Source organism: Oryzias latipes, chromosome 21, assembly GCF_053564925.1.
Source record: "Oryzias latipes strain Hd-rR chromosome 21, Olatipes_Hd-rR_3.1".
Taxonomy (NCBI): Eukaryota; Metazoa; Chordata; class Actinopteri; order Beloniformes; family Adrianichthyidae; genus Oryzias; species Oryzias latipes.
This window is the reverse complement of record NC_136257.1, coordinates 11,994,877-12,016,860: the sequence shown is the minus strand read 5'-3', so window position 1 is coordinate 12,016,860 and position 21,984 is coordinate 11,994,877. Positions and strand designations below refer to the sequence as shown.

Below are 21,984 nucleotides of genomic sequence, written 5' to 3'. Positions count from 1 at the left end.
GAGGGCGGTTGCTGCCGTGTCGTATTAATTTCGGATAATGGACGCCTGGAAGGGCATATTACTGTACTTCAATGCCATATGTGTTTGTAGGGCTAAGCGTCCTCTCCCCTGAAGAGCTTTGGTTAGTTTGTTAAGGTGCAACAACACATCTACCAGGACGTTTTTGAAGCCACTCTGACTATTTCAGGTCAGAAAAGGTCAGCCCTTTACTGCTCAGGGAAATGTTTTGCTTCTTCCAACTATGTGGCAAAGCCTTTCAACACCTCCCCTCTGGAAATCTCTGAACTTTGTTGTGGCAATAGAAGATGAAAATATGTGCTTTTCACCTCATCCAGGATTGATGGTGATTTAAGCTTTTTGCCAATTTTTCTGTCAATGGTTTTTTGCAGTAAAGCCGCAAAGTTTTTATGCCCTTCTGTTATTTTGGGTGTGCTGTCAGTAGCCACCGATACCAGGTGGGAAGCAGTTATTCCTGCACTTCTTCAACAATTCAAAACAGTGTTTCCCCCTGTTTTTTGTCTCTTAGTTGTCTCGACTCCATCACTTCTGCCTGTGGGCCAGAGGTTACTTACCGGGAGAGCAGTCCTTTTTGTTTTTTATCATCTCTGTCTATGGACTCACCACAGGCAGTAGGCCACCCTTGAGTCCATGTCTTAAATTTGCTGGCCTAGGATATCTTGTGGCATTTTTGTATTTGATTTCCTGTAGGATTTTATTCTCGTCTTTAAAGTTTGCGAATAGAAGTTCAGTTATCTAAAGGAATTTTTAAAAATTCTTCTCTGAATGGCTTCCTATACCTGAGCGGCCACAAAACTAGCATCTAAATATCCCTTCTTCCTGCACGTCTTGAAAAAAAACCCAGCTTTTAGTCCTCTAATTTCCATCTAGATATTTTTGAGTAAAGCCTGATTTGACTTTTTGATGTTTGCTAGTTTCTCTCCTCATATGAAACACAGAAAAGGCAGTTTGTCAGCCCACATTGTATTACATGTTTGGTTTTCTTTTCTTGGAATCTCCATAGTTGGCTTGCCTGTGGTTGAAAATGAAAGAATTCATGCACAGGCAGCTATCACACATTGGTGTGAATAGGAAAAGAGACAACAATTTTTACAACATTACCGTATTTTTCAAATTTGAAAATACATTTTAAAAAGTCTTTTTGAAAAATCCTTATTATTTGTTTCCCAGAGAGCCGCAACATACAACTGTTGATGTTTCAACAACCGTTTAGGTATCTGAACATTACAGCATTTGGAGTTTTTCTTGTATAGCCTGCTGGGGATGCATGGATGTCACACAAGCTGTATTTCATCTTTCTGTACCGCTTCAATCCAAACTGAGAGAGATGCTCGGATCCCCCTGACACCCTCAGCTCCATAGCCCTGCATCAGCTCTGCACTTACCTACAATTTTACAACCAACTTTTTTCCCCCCACTAAAGTGTTTTGACAAATGGCTTTACTGTACACCGGTTATTCTCTGCATAGCTCTTTGCATGACAACATAAATATGTTTATTGTTAAAAGAACCACTCAGACGAAAACTGTGTTTTTGGTGTCTTTACCGTGTTTTTGTAGTATTTTTCCTCATGATAGAGGACATATAAAAAGAAATTTGAGCTTAAAAGTCTACTTTTGAGCATTTCTTGATTCAAATGTCTGTGAATCAGGACCAGATAAAAAAAATCAGTTTGAAAAAGAGCCCAGAAACTATAACCAGCTACCGGCTACATTTTCCTAGTCTGCTGAAATCTGATGCATCCACTTGTAGACAGATAGATTCATGTATCATCCCAGTGGTCATTTATCTATGTTTGTTCTCTATTGTCAGAAAAAGGCCACAAGAACATGCTAAAAACACAAAAAACACCATTTTCATCAGAGTGGGTCTTTAAAACGTCTTTTTTTTATCATAAACGTATTAATCTTGTGGAATAATTTATGCCCTTGTTCTGCGCTTAAATAATTAGCAGGGATAACAATTGTTCTGCATCTCAACATCTTTGCCTGACAACAAGATGATTGTCTTGTTTGCTTTATTTATAGTTGACCAGATTTATCACCTGGCATCTCCAGCCTCTCCTCCAAATTACATGTACAATCCCATCAAAACGCTGAAGACCAACACAATTGGAACTCTTAACATGCTCGGTAAGTAACTTTATATAATTCATTTAAACTTGAGCTAGGCTAATGTTAGGGTAGAAGATGTTCATGATAGAGTGAAGTGGAAAACGATGATTCGCTGTGGCGACCCCTGATGGGAAAAGCCGAAAGAGAAAGAAGATTTAAACTTGAGCTTGTTAATGAAAATACTGTTATCATTTTCAATCAAAAGCTTAAAGGAATAATGTAGCCCTAAAAAAAGAATTACTGTAAAGTGTTCTGTCATTTATCCCAGGGGTTACGTTTCTAAAATAACCTGGGATAGAGGAAATCTGTAAAGAAGGATAATATATGTTTTATGGCTGTATTACTCCTCACTACATGTTTTGTACACTTTTCTCAGACAGACATGAACATTTTCTCACTTTTCTCTCTTGTTTAAACTTTCAAAATTCCAACCTTCATAGAAATACAAGTCCAGTATTAGAAAATGAAAAAAACGATCTGATCACAATCGAAGATAAATGCAGATTTAGCAAACTGAATTCTGGACATTCTGGACAGGATCAAAAAGTAAACTGCGATATAGCGAAGGAGAACTGTAAACCCTTTATGGTTAGTTATTTAAACAATGAGTTCTAAAACTGCAATGTGACCAGTGTTGCTTACATACTGTGTCCCCCCTCATCTGTCCAGACTTTGCTCTAGAGCAGAGATGGGCAACTGCAGGCATTCCTGCGTGTTTTCCAACATACCCTGCTCTGGCATGGACATACCTGAATCAGGTTATATCAGTCATGAGTAGGTCTTTGACTTTTGGAAATCATGGAGACACATGGCCCTCAAGGCCTGGAGTTGCCTATCCGTTATGCTTTGATGAAATTCTAAACTTAAATTAAATTTTTTTAAGAACCCCTGGTTTAATTTACTTAAATATTAGGAGCACATTTTCTTTTGATTTTTTTTTTTTTAATTTGGTATAAACTCTGTTTTATGGAATTGAACTTTTCCTTTGATTTCACACGAGTCAGTGGTGCAGGTTTTTAGGATATTGGGATAAATTTGAAAGTGTAAATACCTACGGTAGTTATAACGTCATGACCTTTTTCTACTTTTTGGTACGGTCTAACGTCAACTTAAAGCTTAGTACAAAGTACAAAGAAACTCTTTAAACAGATCAACGTAATCACCACCTTCTGAAAGCTCCTGCTTGTAGAAATATTTCAGCAGAAGCAATAAATCGTGTCGCTGAGATGAAGCACATTGGAACTGAGCCTTGGAAGGTTCTTTGATGTGTTGCTACCCACGCAGAGCCAATAAATACAAATAAGAGTTGTTTATATAGTCTTGTAGTTTTTATTAAGGAGCATCTGCGTGTATTTACATATTCTCAGTCATACGGAGAGAAAAAAACACTTCAAAGTTTTGGAAAATATGGCCACACTTTTCTGGTATGTGAGCTAGTTTTGAGACAACAAGCTTTGATGGATGGTTGGATGGATGGATGGATGGATGGATGGATGGATGGATGGATGGATGGATGGATGGTTGGATGGATGGATGGATGAATGGATCGGAAAAACTTTGAGGTGATTTTTTTTTTCCATACTAAGATTTTTCCTCCGCACTAAGAAATGGCATCAGCGGACTCAGAAGCAGTCGCAAAATACGCTGAGGAAGATCATCACGGAGAATAATTATCATCCGGCCTCTTCTGGAAGAAGATGCCATCTTGCACTTAACTGATAAAGGAGGAAGGACTCTCCCGATTGAGGACGCACGCGGGGCGACCCAGGCCTCAATAAATGCTCCTTATTTATCTTTGATGGCCCGCGATCTACCCACATCCTTCCATCACGTTCCATGTAATGAACACCCCTGATCTACAGACACCATCAATGGAGGAACGAGAAAATAAACCATGTAGCACAAGATAGTGTCAAAATACAGGACTAAAAAGCTTTTTTTTTTTTTTTTTTTATTAAACGTATGATGTTGTGATTGTGAACCCAGAACATTTCATAGAGTACAGGTATGTGATTCCAGAAGAAGGCAGCACTGCTCAGTTTAGTTTCATCTCATTCATGGAGGATTTCCGCTTTGCTGATTTTTCTTTCAGGCCTAGCCAAACGTGTCGGTGCAAGACTTCTGCTGGCTTCCACTTCTGAGATCTATGGAGGTAAGACAGCTCCATCTTGAAGGAGACTTCAGTATTTTGGACATGTGCACACGGCTTAAAATAAACATGCATCAAACTAATTGGCCCTAAACTCAGGAGTCATTCCATCTATCAATCCATCCTCTAGACCCGCTGAATCCCTTTCGAGGCTCACGGGTTGCTGTAGCCTACCCCAGCCACGGGTGAAAGCGAGGTACACTCTGGACAGGCGCCAGTCCGTTTCACAGCCACATAATAAGACACAGCACCACCTAAAGAAGTCAGTCAACTTTTATTTGTTAACCCGTTACCACCAGAGATGTCGCAGGCGACACCTAACCCTTGTGCATGTGCGGTATTACGGTAATACTGTCAAAAATCAGACACTGTATCATTTTCAATACGTCATGAAAAAAGTTGACTTATAAAAGAGATGATTTTTTAAAAATCAATTCATTGAATTTAATACGTAAAGCAGATTCTATGTTCTGTGGCAGTTATTGTGGTTTAAAAATTCCCTTCTAAATGAATATTTTAATTTGAAATAATCTTCTGGCGAGTGTCGTCATCATGGTACATAAGCACTGTACAGCTCGGAAGTGAGACAGACGCACGAGCAGGTAAAGGGAGGAAAGATGGCAAGTTGGGCACCAGGTGTCTTGGTGTCAAAAAAAGAACAGACTATTTTTAATCTCACTTTTTAACCCCACTTTTGGGCTGTGTTAAAATGTAGCAGCACACTGCTTTATCCCTTTCTGCCTTTTTAACCATCTGAAGAGCATAACAGGTTAAAGCCAGGTTGTGCCAAAGATTTGGTTTATTTTGAAAATAAACCTCACCTGATTGGCCAGCCATGCAACGTTACACACCGCTCCCAGTAACCAGCAGGAGGGGGCGGAGTTAAAGTCAGCATTAGCAAATCCCAAAGGAACAGGAGGCAGAGAGATTAGAGAACAACTACAGAGATGACAGGCAGGCAAAAGTCTTCAAATAAACCTAACATGGGTGACAGCAGGGAGAGTCTGCACTGCAGCACTATCAGTCCCCTTTAAAAGAAGATTCTCTGGACCAAGAGAGATTAAAAAAGGAAGAAACAAGATCAGAACCTCAAAGCTCAGACACCTGTTTTTCCCCCCCCAACACCCTAAAATGTCTCCCTTGATGAATGATGACGAGCGCTAGTAAATGTATCTGCTGTAACTCCACATCAGTCGCCAGGTTTTTGAATGACTCATCAGATGGGTTGGTTTCTGTTGGTTTCGCCTTGGAGGCACGTTAACGTTGGGAGTGGGGTCATCTGGACCCCACAAGATAGCACAAGGTATATAAGTTGCACTTGTGAAAAATCACACCCCCAGTCAAACTGGGCAAAAAACATTAAATACATTCAGAGATGTTCAAATTTTTTCTGTTTATTTTGACTTTAAACATCCTTTTTTTGTTAACATATTATATTAAGCTACAAAAAGTTATAACATGCGTTCTTATGTGGTTAATATCAATAAATCATTTAGCTTTTTTCCCACATTTACTAAAATGATCTGGAGTGCTGCGTGCAGGCCCAAAAGACAGGCTCTTTTTAGTGAGCTGGATCTCCAGAAAGAGCTGGAGAGCCTATCGGTATTTTTCCCAGGCGCATCTACAGCTTGTTACCTGGATCACGTGTGTTCCACCTGCCTGCAGCAGCAAGGGTGGGGTTAAACAGACACAGACCAGAGCGACATGTAATTTAAGGTCTGGAAAGGGAGTTTCAGTAACATTCAGACCCTAAAGGGAGGGTCAGCTGACTGTGAATATGATGTGAATGAGTACTCTTTTGGTAAGTATGTATTTAGTTTTTATTTGTTTTTTTACCTTATTTGATCTTAAAATATGGATATCTTCCATAAAGACTCCGTAAGTTCAAGTTGTGAAAAAAAAGTATATATAAGTTTTATCCTGAAATGTTTTGCAACTCTGGATGGAAATAAAACAGTGTAACATAAATCCGTTAGAATAAGCTTATATAAATGTATAATGTTATTGATTCCCAGAGCAAGAGCATGCTGTGATTCAGTGTTTTTCAACCAGTGTGCCACGGGAGATGGTCAGGTGTGCCGTGGGAAATTACCCACGGTAATTCCCTGATATAAAACATTTTCCATCTCCAGGAAATCAGCTCTGTGTTCATCCAAACAGGCCCCGATAAAAAACTGCTAGGACTATGAAAGATCATAAAATACTTTTTTCTTTGTGATTATTTGATTCCATTAAAGACATTTTGATAAGAATGACGGTACCACGTTTTAGCCGTAGCTTCAGCCGTTTTCGGAAAAGTCCCGCCCCTTTAACTGTCTCCACCAATCATTCTTGGAGGCTTAATCACACGTCATCAGTCTGACCAATCAGAAGTGATTAAAGTCCTCACTTCTTTGTTCAGATTCTGGTCATAAAGTCTCTCAGTTCCAACAAAAATACCAGCTAAAGCTCGTCTTTAGTGGTGTAGTTTTCCACAGAATCCGGTTTCAGACCATGGAACAAGTTATCAAAAATAATGAAGTTAAAAGAAGCGAGTCTGTCTGCCATGTGCAGCAGTTTTCGCACTACATCTCCCATGATGCATTGGGTTAAAGTGACAGCGTCTCAGCGTACAATGAGTCGTCCTTGTTAGACGTCTTAAACCACAACAAACATACATGAAACTGTTTTTAAATCTTCTTGATGAAATCAGAGGTCAACAGTTTAGTTCTCCTTCAAGGTTTGTGTTTATTAACAGCCAAACATCCCAGAGTTTGGTCCAAGTCATTTTTCTAACTGTAACACTTTTCTAGTAAGTTCTGGACTATTTTATATGTTAAACTTAAGAAGAAGTAATAACAACATTGTAGAAATAAGATTAAGGTGAAGTGGCCAAAAGACACTATTATACTAAATTAAAACAATGTAATCATCTAAAACGAAATATCTTTTTTTTTTTAAAGTTTTCAAGACTTCATCTTTGATTAAGACAAAAGAAAAACTAATAAAACTTCAACATGTTCACTTTTTGTGTAGCTAGAGAAAACATAAATATAATGTTAGTCTTTTTGTGTAAATTCTATCAAACATATTGTGATCATATAATTGTTCATAAAATTACATTTGCCTTTGCACTAACATTGAAATAAATATAAAAAATAAAAAAATCCCTATTTAGAAAGAATATATTTGTTTTTTGTGAGGTTACATTAAATTCCACGTTAATAAACTGGAAGAAATAAACAACGACCAGGGTAAAATTTCAAATAATTTAGTTGAAAAGTATTACGGAAAACTTACTTTAATTACATCTTTTGGAAAAAACAGCAGCAACTTCCAGCTTTTTCTGCGACAATTATCACAAAAATGCATGTGAGATTGTGGAGGGACTGTACATCAATACAGACTATAGAGTTTCTCCTTTTTTCAAGTTTTGGATGCTGGTGTGCCGCGGGATTTTTGTCAAAGATAAAGTGTGCCTTGGTTCAAAAAAGGTTGAAAAACACTGCTGTAATTAACTAAAAATAAATGAAAATTGTTTTATCATTAGTTAATATAATGGCTCAACAAAGGAATCACTTCAAAGCATTCTGCAGTTCCTACAGTGTTTCAAAATTGCACGTTTTAATGAACAGCCTAAAGAGGTTTGTAATTGTGTCATAATATCATATCATCATTTACTTGATGCTTAGAGCTCTGTCACACATAAACTGCCTTATAAACCCAGCTGCTGAGCCTGATCATTGGATCTTTATTATCCCATGTAAAGGCCTGGTTTTTAATGTGAGGATGTGGGAACAGCTCGTCACCTGTTCCCACAGGAGACGCCGCTGCCTGTTCTGTCATTCCTCTGCTGCTGTCGCTTCCTCTTATCATCACGAAGCAACATTAATGCGTGGCATGCCATGCGAGAAGGTTATACAGAGTCCCTCAGTCAATTTGTGAGACTTGACAAGCTTGTCAGTGGCAGCAACATAATTATTAGAGCTAGCTGTTTTTTCTTTTGTAACGTCGCCTCCTCTCAGATAGAGGCCAGCAGAGTTGACTCTTCTTTTCCCTCTCAGCTGCTGCCTCCAGGTTTATCCATAATGAGTCATCTGCTTTCATTTAACCCTTTCCTCTCCACTGCCGTCTCTCCCACCAATCGTCCTCCTCTCCTGTTTGACCACACAAATGAAGGCCATAATTGGTTTTCTGTTCTACTGTCCATCATTCATTTTGTACTATTATATTCACTAATCCTTATCTGACTTATCTGACTACCTCAGACTGGTTTTAGGTCTACAACATCTACCAAGTCTGTCACTCTGAGTTCTTGTTCTTGATTCTTCTGACTTCTTGAAATATCCTCTGGTTCCACTTTCTCCTTTCTTGCCATCACTGTCTCTAAATGAAAACATCTCTGGCTACAAAACTGTTTCAGTCACCTTTCCTGTTATCGTTGCCAACGTGTTTTTGCCGCACATCACACCTGATCCAGCCTGTTTTTAGGAAGACGCTTCCCATTGGTCCAGACCATTAACCCCCAGTGCTGAAGATGTTCAATTCTACAAATTAAGCTCATGTTAGCATTTCAGCTGAAACTCTCAGCACTTGTACATTTTTTTAAGAATGCAAAACTTTTATACTTGTTCATTCATTTCCTTTTTTTTTCCAATGAGTTTTAAGAACCATACTGTATTGACTTGAAGACACTTTTCTATGCTATTCTGCTTAATATAATGGGTTCCCTGTCAAAATTGTTCTTGTAATAAAACACAGAAGTCATAATGATAAATATAGTCTACACCACCATTTCACTTCCTATTATATTCAGCATAGTATCAGAGGTTTTATAGGTTTTTAAAGTCCCACTCTGAAAATCTTTTGACCTATTGTCAAATATCTATGTCTGCATCCCAGACATTTGTCTTAGCTTTCAAAAAACCTAGGACATAGTTTCTACAGAGCAGCAGGAGTTCCCTAGAAATCACCTCTGAGCTGTGGGCGGGACCGCTGGTCCAGAGTAAGCTTGCCCCCATTCCTATCACCCATAACGGAGCTATCTGTTTGTACAGATAGCTGTTCACACCCCCAAGTTGACATTAGTGATGCAACAAACATAGTGAGCAATATTTCCAGCCGTGCAGTTTTGAGCCAGATATCAGCTCTGACGAGGAAAACAAAGAGGTCCAAGTGGACGCATCAGAGTGGAGCATGGAGCTTATTCTGATCCCATTTTTTGTCATGATCGGACTACTAGGGAGACCCAGATGCTGGAACCCGGAAGAAACTCAGGAAGGCGTTGTATTTAACAGGATGTTTTAATTATAGAAGTCAGGGGACGTCGTGGATGCAGGAAACTGCTGTGGCGAGGTGGAGCGCCGAGGACGGCGTTCACAGTCCGTGACGTGGTGGAGCGCCGAGGGCGGCGTGACCGGCTTGAGGCGAGACGTGGACGCTGAGGACAGCGTAATCAGCTTGAGGCGAGGCGTGAACGCTGAGGACAGCGTAACCAGCTTGAGGCAAGGCGAGGACGTCGAGGATGATGTAATCAGCGTGGAGCGAGGAACCAGCGTGACCAATGGAGTGAAGACCTGAAGACGTGAGACAGACGGTAAGTACAAGCTAGGATTACTAAAGCGAGGGTAACTTAACTTGAGGCCAGGCGTGATCACCGGAGTGAGTATAACGGACTGGCGTAGTATGCTGGGATGGATCTCCTTAAGAAGGTCTGCCAGGTGATGAGATGATGCAGGTCAGCTGGTTCCAATGAAGGAGCAGGGAGGGGAGGAGTAGCAGCCGGAGGAACCGTGACAGTACCCCCCCCTCAACGACCGCCCCCAGGCGGTCCCGGACGACGATCAGGGTGGTCCCGAAAGAAATCGTCAATGAGGGTACGGTCCAGAATGAGGGAGCGGGAGATCCATGAGCGCTCCTCCGGACCGTAACCCTCCCAGTCCACCAGAAACTGGAAACCGCGCCCCCGGCGGCGGACGTCCAACACCTTGCTGGCGGTGTAGGCAGGAGCGCCGTCGATGACCCGGGCGGGCGGTGGGGAAGCGGACGGCGGGCACAAAGGACTCTCCTGGACAGGCTTAAGCTGCGAGACATGAAACGTGGGGTGCACCTTAAGCGCCGCCGGGAGCCGCAGCCGCACACAGGAGGGGTTTATGACCCTCTCGACGGGGTAAGGTCCAATGTAGCGTGGAGCCAGTTTACGGGAGGTGGCCTGGAGCGGTATGTCCCGTGAAGACAGCCAAACCCTCTGTCCCGGTTGGTAGGCGGGGCTCTCCACCCTGTGGCGATTAGCGATCCTGCAGTTCCTCTCTCTAGTGCGCAGGAGAGCGGCCCTGGCCTGAGTCCATATACGCTGGGCGCGTCGCAGGTGATGCTGAACCGACGGGACCGCCAAGTCCAGCTCCTGGGAGGGGAACAAGGGTGGAGAGTATCCGAGGGACGCTTCAAACGGGGACATACCGGTAGCAGCAGACGGATGGCTGTTGTGGGCGTACTCGATCCATGCCAGGAATGAAGACCAGTTGGAGGGGTTTTGGGCGGCCACACAACGGAGGGCGGCCTCGAGCTCCTGGTTTGCACGCTCCGCTTGCCCATTTGACTGGGGATGATGACCGGATGTGAGGCTAACCGTGGCACCCAGAGCAGAACAGAAAGCCCGCCAGACCTGGGATATGAACTGGGGCCCGCGGTCGGAGACAATATCACTGGGTATGCCGTGATGCCTGAATACCTCTCGAACCAAGACGTCAGCCATCTCGGTGGCCGTGGGCAGCTTGGGAAGGGGAATGAAATGGGCAGCCTTGGAAAAACGGTCGACAACTGTAAGAATGACGGTGTTATCCTGAGAGGCCGGCAACCCAGTGATGAAGTCCATGGCGAGATGGGACCAGGGCCGCTGCGGAACAGGTAAAGGATGGAGGAGACCAGCAGGCGGCGAGTTGGAAGACTTAGAGCGGGCGCAGACGTCGCAAGCCGCAACGAATTCCCTCACGTCCCGAGCCATGGAAGGCCAGAAAAATCTACGTTGCACGAGCCTCAGGGTTCTATGAATGCCGCCATGGCAAGCAATACGCGACGTGTGCCCCCAAACCAGGACATCCGAGCGGAGGGAGGAGGGGACGTAAAGAGTTCCAGGGGGGGCCGGAGGATGGTCAGGTTCCTCTCCCTGAGCTTGGATGACCCTGCTCTCAATGTCCCATGTCAAATTACCCACAATACATGTGGGGGGAATAATGGGAGAGCTGTCCTGGTCATCCCCTGAACAAAATAAACGTGAGAGGGCGTCTGGTTTAATGTTCCTGCTACCCGGCCGGTAGGTGATAGTGAAATCAAACCTGTCAAAAAAAAGGCACCAACGGGCCTGACGTGAATTAAGGCGTTTAGCTGTACGTAGGTAGGCGAGATTTTTATGATCCGTCCAAACGATGAACGGATGTTCAGCCCCCTCGAGCCAGTGACGCCATTCCTCCAGAGCGAGTTTAATGGCGAGGAGTTCGCGGTTACCGACGTCATAATTTCTCTCCGCCGTAGAAAGCTTCCTAGAGAAGAACGCACATGGTTTCAGTTTCCCCGAGCCAACCTCCCGTTGGGAAAGAATCGCTCCCACACCAGAATCGGAAGCGTCGACCTCGACAACGAACTGTCGGAGAGGATCAGGCTGTGATAGAATGGGAGCGGAAGTAAAGAGGTGCTTAAGTCTAGTGAATGCGGATTGAGCTTCGGGGGTCCAGAGAAACGGTTTAGTAACGGAGGTGAGTTGAGTCAACGGAGCGGCAATGCTGCTATAGTTCCTTATGAAGCGACGGTAGAAATTTGCGAAGCCGAGGAACCTCTGAAGTTGTTTACGGGAAGTGGGAGGTTCCCAGCTGGTGACGGCCGCGATCTTGGCCGGATCGGGGTGAATGTTACCAGAGTCAATGATGAAACCCAGAAATGAAATGGTGGGTACATGAAACTCGCACTTTTCGGCTTTAACATATAGTCGGTTCTCTAAAAGCCGTGAGAGAACCTGGCGGACATGGTGGGTGTGTTCATCCAGATCGCGTGAATAAATAAGGATGTCGTCAAGGTAAACAAAGACGAAGCGGTTCAAAAAATCACGAAGAACATCGTTAACGAGATTCTGGAAGGTAGCAGGAGCGTTGGTGAGCCCAAAAGGCATCACCAAATACTCGAAATGACCGAGTGGGGTGTTAAAGGCGGTCTTCCACTCGTCCCCCTCCCTCATGCGAACCAAATAATAAGCGTTACGGAGGTCCAACTTGGAAAAGACTCGAGCGTCCTGAACAGAATGTAGAGCAGAGTCAATAAGCGGAAGGGAATATTTATTTTTAACAGTAATTTGATTGAGGTCGCGGTAATCAATGCATGGGCGCAAAGTTCTGTCCTTCTTCTGGACGAAGAAGAACCCCGCACCGACCGGAGAGGATGAGGGGCGAATATGACCAGCCGAGAGGGCTTCCTGGATATATTTTTCCATTGACAGTTTCTCAGGGCCTGATAAATTAAATAGCCTCCTCTTAGGCAGCGTAGCGCCTTTAACTAGTTCGATGGAACAGTCGTACGGCCTGTGGGGAGGAAGGGAACCAGCCCTGGTCTTACTGAAAACAGCCCCAAGATCGTGGTAGCACGGAGGAACCCTAGAAAGATCGATCTCCTCAGGATCTGGATCACAACGAGGAGAAACCGAGGGTATGGCGGAACGAAGACAATTAGCCATGCAGGTAGTGCTCCAGTTGGTAACGTGGAGATTAACCCAATCGAACTGGGGGTTGTGAGCGCGAAGCCAGGGGAACCCTAGAATGATGGGAGACTGGGGGGTCTTGGTAATGTAAAACTGAATGAGTTCGTGATGATTACCAGACGTGATGAGACGAACGGCCTTAGTACGGTGGGTTATGTGAGTGAGGACCTGACCACCCAATCCGGCCGCCCTGACAGGGATATCCAAAGGTTCTGTGGGAATGTTAAGCTCAGAAACAAGACAGTCATCAATGAAACTCTGCTCAGCTCCAGAGTCGATAAGGGCTCTACCTTCAAAAACACTAGAAGAAAAACTTAACTTGACAGGTAAATAAAGAAAAGGTCTCTCGGTAGAGAGAGAAGATTGACCCGCCCGTGGCCTGCCTTCTAACGGGGGGTTCGGGAGTTTAAACGAAGCTTACATTGATGAACGAGGTGACCGGTCTGGCCGCAATAGAAACACGCCCCCTCATCTCTTCGTCTCTGCCGCTCCTCAGGGGTGAGCTTAGAATGTCCAATCTGCATCGGTTCCTCTGTGGAGAGTCCGACAGAATCGTGAGACATAACATGAACATAGTTAGCAGCAGGGAATGAAGGAGAAGCACTGGTAAGGAGTCTCTTGTCTTGACGGGGGCGCTCAGCATGACGTTCACGGAGACGCACGTCGGACCGCAAGGCCGCGGTGACGAGCTCTTCAAAAGAGCTAGCCTCGGGTTGCGAACATAAATGGTCTTTAATCGAGTCATTAAGGGATTGGTAGAACACCCCTTTAAGGGCTATATCCGGCCAACCCGCCTCCACAGCTAGAATCCGAAAGTCTATTAGATGGTCACTCACGGATCTGTGGCGTTGTTTGAGGGCTAGCAGTCGGCGGGTGGCCTCCTCCTCCTTGCGGGGTTGGTCGAAAACCAGCCGGAACTCGCCTAAAAAGCGTTCGAAAGGAACTTGAGAGATGGGATTAGCGGTCAGGTAAGCCTGAGCCCATTGAAGCGCTTTACCCCGGAGAGAGTTCACTATAAGGGTGATTTTGCTGTGGTCTGCATGATAGTGCCGAGGTGCCTGCTGGAAGATCAAACGACATTGCAGGAGGAATCCCCCGCAGGCTCCTACGTCACCCAGGAAAGGCTCAGGAAGGAGCCGGATGTTTTCGTGAGCTGCTTTGTCTGCAGCGGGGCCCGGGCTTCCGGTGGCGGAACCCGTGTTGCTGGCTGAGGCGTTAGTAGGTCCTCGGGAGGTTAAATCCGTCAGAGCCAGAGAAATACCGTCCAAGCGACGGAAAAGATCCTGCTGGGCGGCGGCCATCTGGTTGAGGGATTCAGCTTGCCGTCCCAGAGCGATGCCTTGGTGAGTGACGGCCAAGCGGAGTCCCTCCGGGTCAGCTGGGTCTGGGTAATGGCCAGTCCGTTCTGTCATGATCGGACTACTAGGGAGACCCAGATGCTGGAACCCGGAAGAAACTCAGGAAGGCGTTGTATTTAACAGGATGTTTTAATTATAGAAGTCAGGGGACGTCGTGGATGCAGGAAACTGCTGTGGCGAGGTGGAGCGCCGAGGACGGCGTTCACAGTCCGTGACGTGGTGGAGCGCCGAGGGCGGCGTGACCGGCTTGAGGCGAGACGTGGACGCTGAGGACAGCGTAATCAGCTTGAGGCGAGGCGTGAACGCTGAGGACAGCGTAACCAGCTTGAGGCAAGGCGAGGACGTCGAGGATGATGTAATCAGCGTGGAGCGAGGAACCAGCGTGACCAATGGAGTGAAGACCTGAAGACGTGAGACAGACGGTAAGTACAAGCTAGGATTACTAAAGCGAGGGTAACTTAACTTGAGGCCAGGCGTGATCACCGGAGTGAGTATAACGGACTGGCGTAGTATGCTGGGATGGATCTCCTTAAGAAGGTCTGCCAGGTGATGAGATGATGCAGGTCAGCTGGTTCCAATGAAGGAGCAGGGAGGGGAGGAGTAGCAGCCGGAGGAACCGTGACATTTTTTTTCCTATGCAACAAATACGCTCTATTTCAAACTATATATTTTTTCGTCTACTCCTGATTTGAAATGTTTAAAATAAAGACGTACTGTCCTCGTTGAAACCTAACGTAGCTTTCGGCTAGACAGCTAGCTAACCTTTATTCTAAAAAACAAGACATGACTTCTTTAATGTTGCTTTGATAAACATTCTTGTTTTCTAGGATACAAAGTGAAACTGGAAAAATACAGAAATATAGTCAGTCATTGGCAGTTTTTTTAAATAACGTCAAATAAATGAGTTGAGCATTTTAGCTTTGATGAATTACCTGACAATGTGCGAACTGCACATGTCTCACAGAGTTTATCTCCAACTTTAAACTTATGTCAGATTTAAATCACTGAAACTCCCCCACAAAATACATTCAGGTGTTGCTTCTGTATGAGATTAACCAAAAGTTTGGCGCATTTTGAGTGGAAGGCAGGCGAGACTTGAGCTCCTATTTTCTCCTCCACTGGGAAAAATTCCAGCGGGTGATTCCGGTTGATGTGACTTCGCCAAAATGAGAGCAGTGGTTTCAAAATAAAAGTCTTCATATAAAGATCAATTTTCTTTATATTTGTCCTACATTATTTGAAAACTGCAACAAGAACATGTATATTAAAAGAACCAAAAACACTATACTCATCGGAGTGGGTCTTTAAAAGTTCCTTTTTTATTGGAAACAACTTTTCAGGGGTTAAAGAAAGTAGTGTTTTAGATTGTAATCAAATCATTTTGAAACGAAACAGTCAAATGTTTGTTATTATATTACAGGTCGCTTGTTTTTATGATACTGTAGAACTTTAGCTTAATTTATTCAACCCTGATATCTGTTTAAATGTCAACAAGATAGCTAAAGCTTCAAACTGTGATGTATTCATGCTTGTGTTTTTATGGGTATTATTTTTACATTTGTTAACAAATGTCAAGGTCATCACAGATAGTGACTCAGACTTACAGAGCAGCCGCAGCCACATCTGGCCTTTTTCCCCCATCATTATGTCACACTTGGATGGCAAAGCATTGATTGCTTTATCCTTTATTTCAGTGGGAAAGGTTTTAGAAGCATATTAATTATCATTATTACAGCTGTTTTATTTTGAAAAGCTGTTTTTATGAAAAAGAAAAAGAAAGAAATGGATGCAAATTTGACAGTATGGTTTGTGCCGTCTTTTTTCTTTAGAAACACAGAATAGTGAAGGGTTTATAGAAAACCAGCTGAAAATAAATGTGTGTTTTGGTTTCAGATCCGGAGGTGCACCCCCAGAGTGAAGACTACTGGGGGCACGTGAACCCGATCGGCCCCCGTGCCTGCTATGACGAGGGAAAACGTGTCGCCGAGACGATGTGTTATGCCTATATGAAACAGGTAGAATGATGATAACAACCACAATCATTGTAATTGTGCACATAAACACTGTTCCTACAACACCAAAGCCTCAGAGTGCAGCAGGTAAAAGGCTTAAAGGGTAACGGAGCATGACATGTCCCATGTGTCTGATCTGCTCCTCTTTATTACATCAATCCAAACTCTTGAATTAGAACCAGGAAAATTCACCCTTTTCCAGAGTCCACAAACCACTGCATCAGTGTGAAGCCCGAATTTGAAGCTGGAACTATAATCAACTTCAAACGTCAGCCCTTCTTATGCATTATTGATAACTTGATGCAAAACAAAAACATGTTTTTCTAGCAGTCAAGACACTGGAGATGAGGTCATTTTGGATGGATTTTTATTGGCTGTAATGAAAAATTAATAACGTCTTCCAGAAATGCCAATATAAACAATGCAAACAGATGAAAAGAGCCTATCTTTTGGGTGATGTGATAAAGCATCAATTCTATTGGTGTTATTATCTTAGACATCTTCATATCCTATCAAGTCTGGCAAATTAAAAACTTTATTATAAGTTGTTTATAAAAGTGAGTTCAACATTTTAAAAAGGTGTATTTTGATGCAAAAAAGGCTTTAAGGCTCCTTATAACTAGAGTTATACAAGTTCTTTCCGATAATGACTTGATTGGCAGCAGCCTTTAGAGGTCAGATAGAATCTATTCTTCCCATCTTTCCTTCAGGCAGGTGATATTTATTTATCTTTCTTCGTCTCCTGCTCCTCCTCAGCTGCTCATTATTTTCCCCCCACACACTGGGAGGATTCTCAGAAATTGGCGTCTTTCAAAAATCCAGCTGTCACTCTGTCACGCAGACAGACAAGAATATCACCCCTTACATCTGCGGTCCAGTCATATAATCAAAGTCTATTAACATTTACAAGGTGATGAATGCTTGGTGCACGAGGAACGATTCATCCTGCTTTTATTTTTTTACTGTTTCTTTAATCAATGAATGCTTACTTATATGTGATAAATAGTAAAAAATCAAAGTTAATTGATCTGAAAGCCGAATTAGTTCGAATCATATTTTGGAGATTGAATCCATTGATTATCCACATTATTTTATCTTAGTCAATCCAGCTTAAATTTAGTTACTTACATTTTTAAAACTGTTGAGCAAATTGTCTGGATTGGACACTCATGGTCTTAAAGCTCTATTTACTGAATTCTCAGCAGTTTAAGGTGCACCAACAATGAATGGTCTGTTTTTGAATATATGACACATAGAAGACACACCCAACCATGAGCCGCATTAAACAAGTTAACAGTAACGTGTTTGTAACACGCTCCACATTAGCGTATTAATACCTGGAACTACCAGCCTTGTTTGCAAGATGTAAAAGATCCGACTGATCCCGCTAAAATAAATGTTACTGTGACTACGCTAACTCTTAAAAGACTTGAAGTCTGCTCTGTAAGTATGTCTCTTGACAGATGCCATTTTGGAGCCTACCTACTAGCAGTTTTACTACGGTAAAACATTTTTACAGAGCGCCGTGTACCTCCCAAAATCACTTCGAAATCAGTAAACAAAACCAGAATTAATCCATATAAGGCGCTCTGGATTATAAGGCACATTGTTGTTTTTTGAAAAAAAAATGAAAGCTTTTATGTTTTTTAAGCTTTTAGTACACAAAATATAGGAGATACTTATGTCCTTCATTCTAATGACCTGGAACGTTTTAATATTTCTTTGAATCTTCTGTTAGTCTGGATTAAGAGACCGGACAATCCTGATGGACACTTCAGATTTCAATGTTCTTGACAAGATAATCAATGAACCCTGACCCCTGCCCCCCAGAACACGGAGGGTCAAAACATACCATCTTTGCTGAAAAAAAAAAAAAAAAAGTGCTGTGTTTCTGTGATCAGCTGTAGACGTAGGAATAAAGAATGTGGAGAAGTTCACAGTGAGTTCATTGCTGCTGCGCTCAGAACATGAGGATCCACCACGAACACAGAAACAGGATGCTTAAGCCGCTCGTGAAACACAGACACCGTTAAAGGCATCTTAACAGGATCCAAAGACAACTGTGGTCCAAAGTCCGATTTCTAAAGTGAAGGCGCATTTTTCATTTATTCGTATATTTTAGTTCCACAAATTTGGAAAAAGCTCATCTGAGCTGGTGTGTGGTTCAAAACTATAGGGCTGGATAGCTCCAATATTCCTCACCGTTTCTATGGCACAGTTAATGTTAGGTTGGGGGCATGAGGGGCTGTAAGCTAGTTGGAGAGCATATAAACAGATGGATGACTGGAAGTGGGGAGGGCTTACTTTGTGCCAACAGTCCCACTGCCGCTCTGCAGAAACGGTCCTAGAAAACAACAGCGTTTTGTTTTGGCTGAAATGACAAAGTGACTAAATGAAAAGACCACTGGGAACACTTGAGTTAGACACAACGACAACAACGTTTCAGAGCACTTCATGCTGCCTACTGTTGCTTGGGTGTAGGACTGTCACGCTGGAAACCCTGGGTTTGAGTCCCGGGGCCTGCAATGAGCTAAAAATCCAGTGTGGGTTTTTAGGCAAGACCCTTCGCGCTGCTGCCCATCTGCCCTGAAAGTACAGGGTTGTGTCAGAAATCTGGCATAAAAACTCTGACAAAACCACCTGTGCGAAATGAATAACAACAAAATGCTGCCGACTGGCTAAGTAGATAAGGACGTAGGCAGTGCCTTGCAAAACTATTCGGCCCCCTTGAACTTTTCAGCCTTTTGCCACATTTCAGGCTGCAAACATAAAGATATAAAACTAGTTTTTTGCCTTCCACTAAAAAGCCGCCCAATTTATTGGATATTTCAAACTTTTTTAACAAATAAAAAACTGAAAATTGGACGTGCAAAATTATTCAGCCTTTTTAAGTTAATACTTTGTAGCACCACCTTTTGCGGTGATTACAGCTGTAAGTTGTTTGGGGGGTTTGTCTCCATCAGTTTTGCACATCAAGAGACTGAAAGTTTTGCTCATTCCTCCTTGCAAAACAGCTGGAGTTCAGTGAGGTTGGATGGAGAGCGTTTGTGAACAGCAGTTTCAGTTCTTTCCACAGATTCTCCATTGGATTCAGGACTGGACTTTGACTTGGCAACTCCAACACCATGATAAGTTTATTTGTGAACCATTCCATTGTAGTGGTCTCTGGTCTTTTGCAGACTCCACCAGGTTTTCTTCCAGGATGGTCCTGTAAATGGCTCCATCCATCTTCCCATCAATTCTAACCATCCTCCCTGTCCCTGCTGAAGAAAAGGAGACCCAAACCATGATGCTGCCACCACCATGTTGGCAGTGGGGATGGTGTGTTCGGGGTAATGGGCTGTGGTGCTTTTACGCCAAAACATAACGCCAACATTGTTGCCAAAAAGTTACATTTTGGTTTCATCTGACCATAGCACCTTCTTCCACATGTTTGGTGTGTCTCCCAGGTGGCTTGTGGCAAACTTAAAACAACACTTTTTATAGATAGAAATGGCTTTCTTCTTGCCACTCTTTCATAAAGGCCAGATTTTTGCAGTATACCACTGATTGTTGTCCTATGGACAGACTCTCCCACCTCAGCTGTAGATCTCTGCACTTCCTCCAGAGTGATCATGGGCCCCTTGGCTGCATCCCTGATCTGTCTTCTCCTTGTTTGAGCCGAACGTTTAGACAGACGGCCGGGTCTTTGCAGATAGGCAGTGGTCTGATACTCCCTCCATTTCAATATTATCGCTTGCACAATGCTCCTTGGGATGTTTAAAGCTTTGGAGATCTTTTTGTATCCAAATTTGGCTTTAAACTTCTCCACAACAGTATCCTGGACGTGCCTGGTGTGTTCCTTGTTCTTCATGAGACTTGATTACCTGCAGGTGGATTCTATTTATCATCATTAGTCATTTAGGTCAACATTGGATCATTCAAAGATCCTCACTGAACATCTGGAGAGAGTTTGCTGCACTGAAAGTAAAGCGTCTGAATAATTTTGGACGCCCAATATTTCAGTTTTTTATTTGTTAAACAAGTTTGAAATATCCAATAAAGGTTGTTTCACTTCCTGATTTTATCCCACTTGTTGTTGATTCTTCACAAAAAACTAGTTAGATATCTTTATGTTTGCAGCCTGAAATGTGGCAAAAGGCTAAAAAGTTCAAGGGGGCCGAATAGTTTTGCAAGGCACTGTGTTTTCCAGCTTCACTTGGAACTAACACGCTTTACAAATGATTTGATTCTTGTTTGAGGGACCATGGCATCCCTGTGGAGACGACCCCAGGTTTACTGAGCTTTTTCACATATTGGAGTAGGGGGCACAGGTGGATTGCCAAATGGCTGCATAGAATCATGCAAACGCTCCTCTAACCAAGTCCTGAGACCTGTATATAATTTTTAGTAGCTCAGTATTTGCAACTGCTATGTTTATGTTGAATTAAACACTTGAACCCTATCAGTCTGTTTTACTGACTCGATTAAATGATGTTTCACTTTTTAGGAACTAAAAAAAACAGTTTTTTTTATTGAACTGAGTTCTTGGGGAAAACAAATTTTCTATGATGTTTCTTAAACTACTGAGATGCTGACGAAGTTTGTTTTGCTCTGTTTTCACCCCAATAGATCATTAATAGAGACTTGATCTATTTTTTTCAATAAGCTTGAACGTTTTCCTGGTTGGTAAAGCTCATTAATGTATTCATGTCTGGTTAAAACCTTTTTAACAGCTTAGTTTGCTGGACTTGAATTGTTGTTTTTCTCCAGAAGGTTCTGAAGGCTTGGTATCAAACAGAGAACAGGAACGTTTTATTTTTTAGAGTTTATATAAAAATATACTTAAATGCTTTAAATGCTCAGCTTTTTATTCACAAACCCAGAGTTTTTCCTTCAATTCTTTGTATTCAAAAGATCATAACTTGAATAAACTCACACATACTTTTTTAATGAAACATCTGCACGACAAAGTTTGGTACAAGTTTGAAAGAAGGATGAGACGCCCCAGAGGAAGTGGCCTTGTTCTGACTGTCGTCGTTTGACAGAGTCCTTTTGCAGACGTGTCACTGGGATTCAGGTTTTATCCTTGTGCCTCACTGTCTGGAATATGTTTTGGATCGGATATTGAATCATCTGCATAAATTCATGTTTTTATTCATGCTACAGCACCAAATATGGGCGTACTTTGCATCTAAAGCCGAACGTGATGATCCCATGAATTTGACTTTAACAAGGTCAGTAGTTTAAAAGAAGGGAGAGTTTGAGTGTTTATTTCCGAGTCAGCAGGAACAGCTCTTTTCTGTTGTAAATTTTACTTTATAGATTTTGTTGAGTTCTCGTTTATTGAAGGATTTCCAGGTCACAATAATACCCGGCAAGAAGCAGATTCGCTAACCTGCTTAAATCTTTGTTTTTTATTTAACTGTCATTTCTTTTGCAATCACACTGCAGGAACCTCCACCTACCTAAAAACCATGGGGAAAATGTTTCAACTTCCAGAATAAAGCATATCTGGAAATTAATGCAAGTGCAAGCTTTAGAATAGAAGTGGGAAGACCGGGTTTCATTAAAGACCCACCCTGATAAGGATGGTGTTTTTAACATGCTCTTGTGGCTTTTTTTAATAATG

General features: G+C 42.8%; 2 protein-coding genes across 3 annotated transcripts in view; one reads left to right on the top strand and one right to left on the bottom strand.

Annotated features, from left to right (window-relative positions):
* uxs1 (UDP-glucuronate decarboxylase 1) overlaps positions 1-21,984 on the top strand; it is a 61,822-nt gene that overhangs the window by 29,253 nt on the left and 10,585 nt on the right. For both annotated transcript variants that reach the window (XM_023950550.2, XM_078940115.1), the window contains 3 exons: positions 2,046-2,150; positions 4,225-4,284; positions 16,255-16,376. In XM_023950550.2, coding sequence (XP_023806318.1) covers positions 2,046-2,150; positions 4,225-4,284; positions 16,255-16,376 — 287 coding nt within the window. The remainder of the gene's footprint in view (positions 1-2,045; positions 2,151-4,224; positions 4,285-16,254; positions 16,377-21,984) is intronic.
* LOC144988874 (uncharacterized) lies at positions 13,269-14,575 on the bottom strand. Its single transcript, XM_078940116.1, has 2 exons — positions 13,840-14,575; positions 13,269-13,535 (listed from the first exon to the last, which is right to left on the bottom strand). The coding sequence occupies exons 1-2, from the start codon at positions 14,413-14,415 to the stop codon at positions 13,410-13,412; spliced, it is 702 nt and encodes a 233-aa protein (XP_078796242.1). The 5' UTR covers positions 14,416-14,575; the 3' UTR covers positions 13,269-13,409.

Excerpts from the sequence above, each read along its gene's own strand:
- LOC144988874 (XM_078940116.1), bottom strand. The coding sequence starts at position 14,415 with ATGACAGAACGGACTGGCCATTACCCAGACCCAGCTGACCCGGAGGGA. Across the intron at positions 13,536-13,839 it reads TCAAACAACGCCACAGATCC|AGGAACCGATGCAGATTGGA; the intron begins GTGAGTGACCAT and ends GACTCTCCACAG.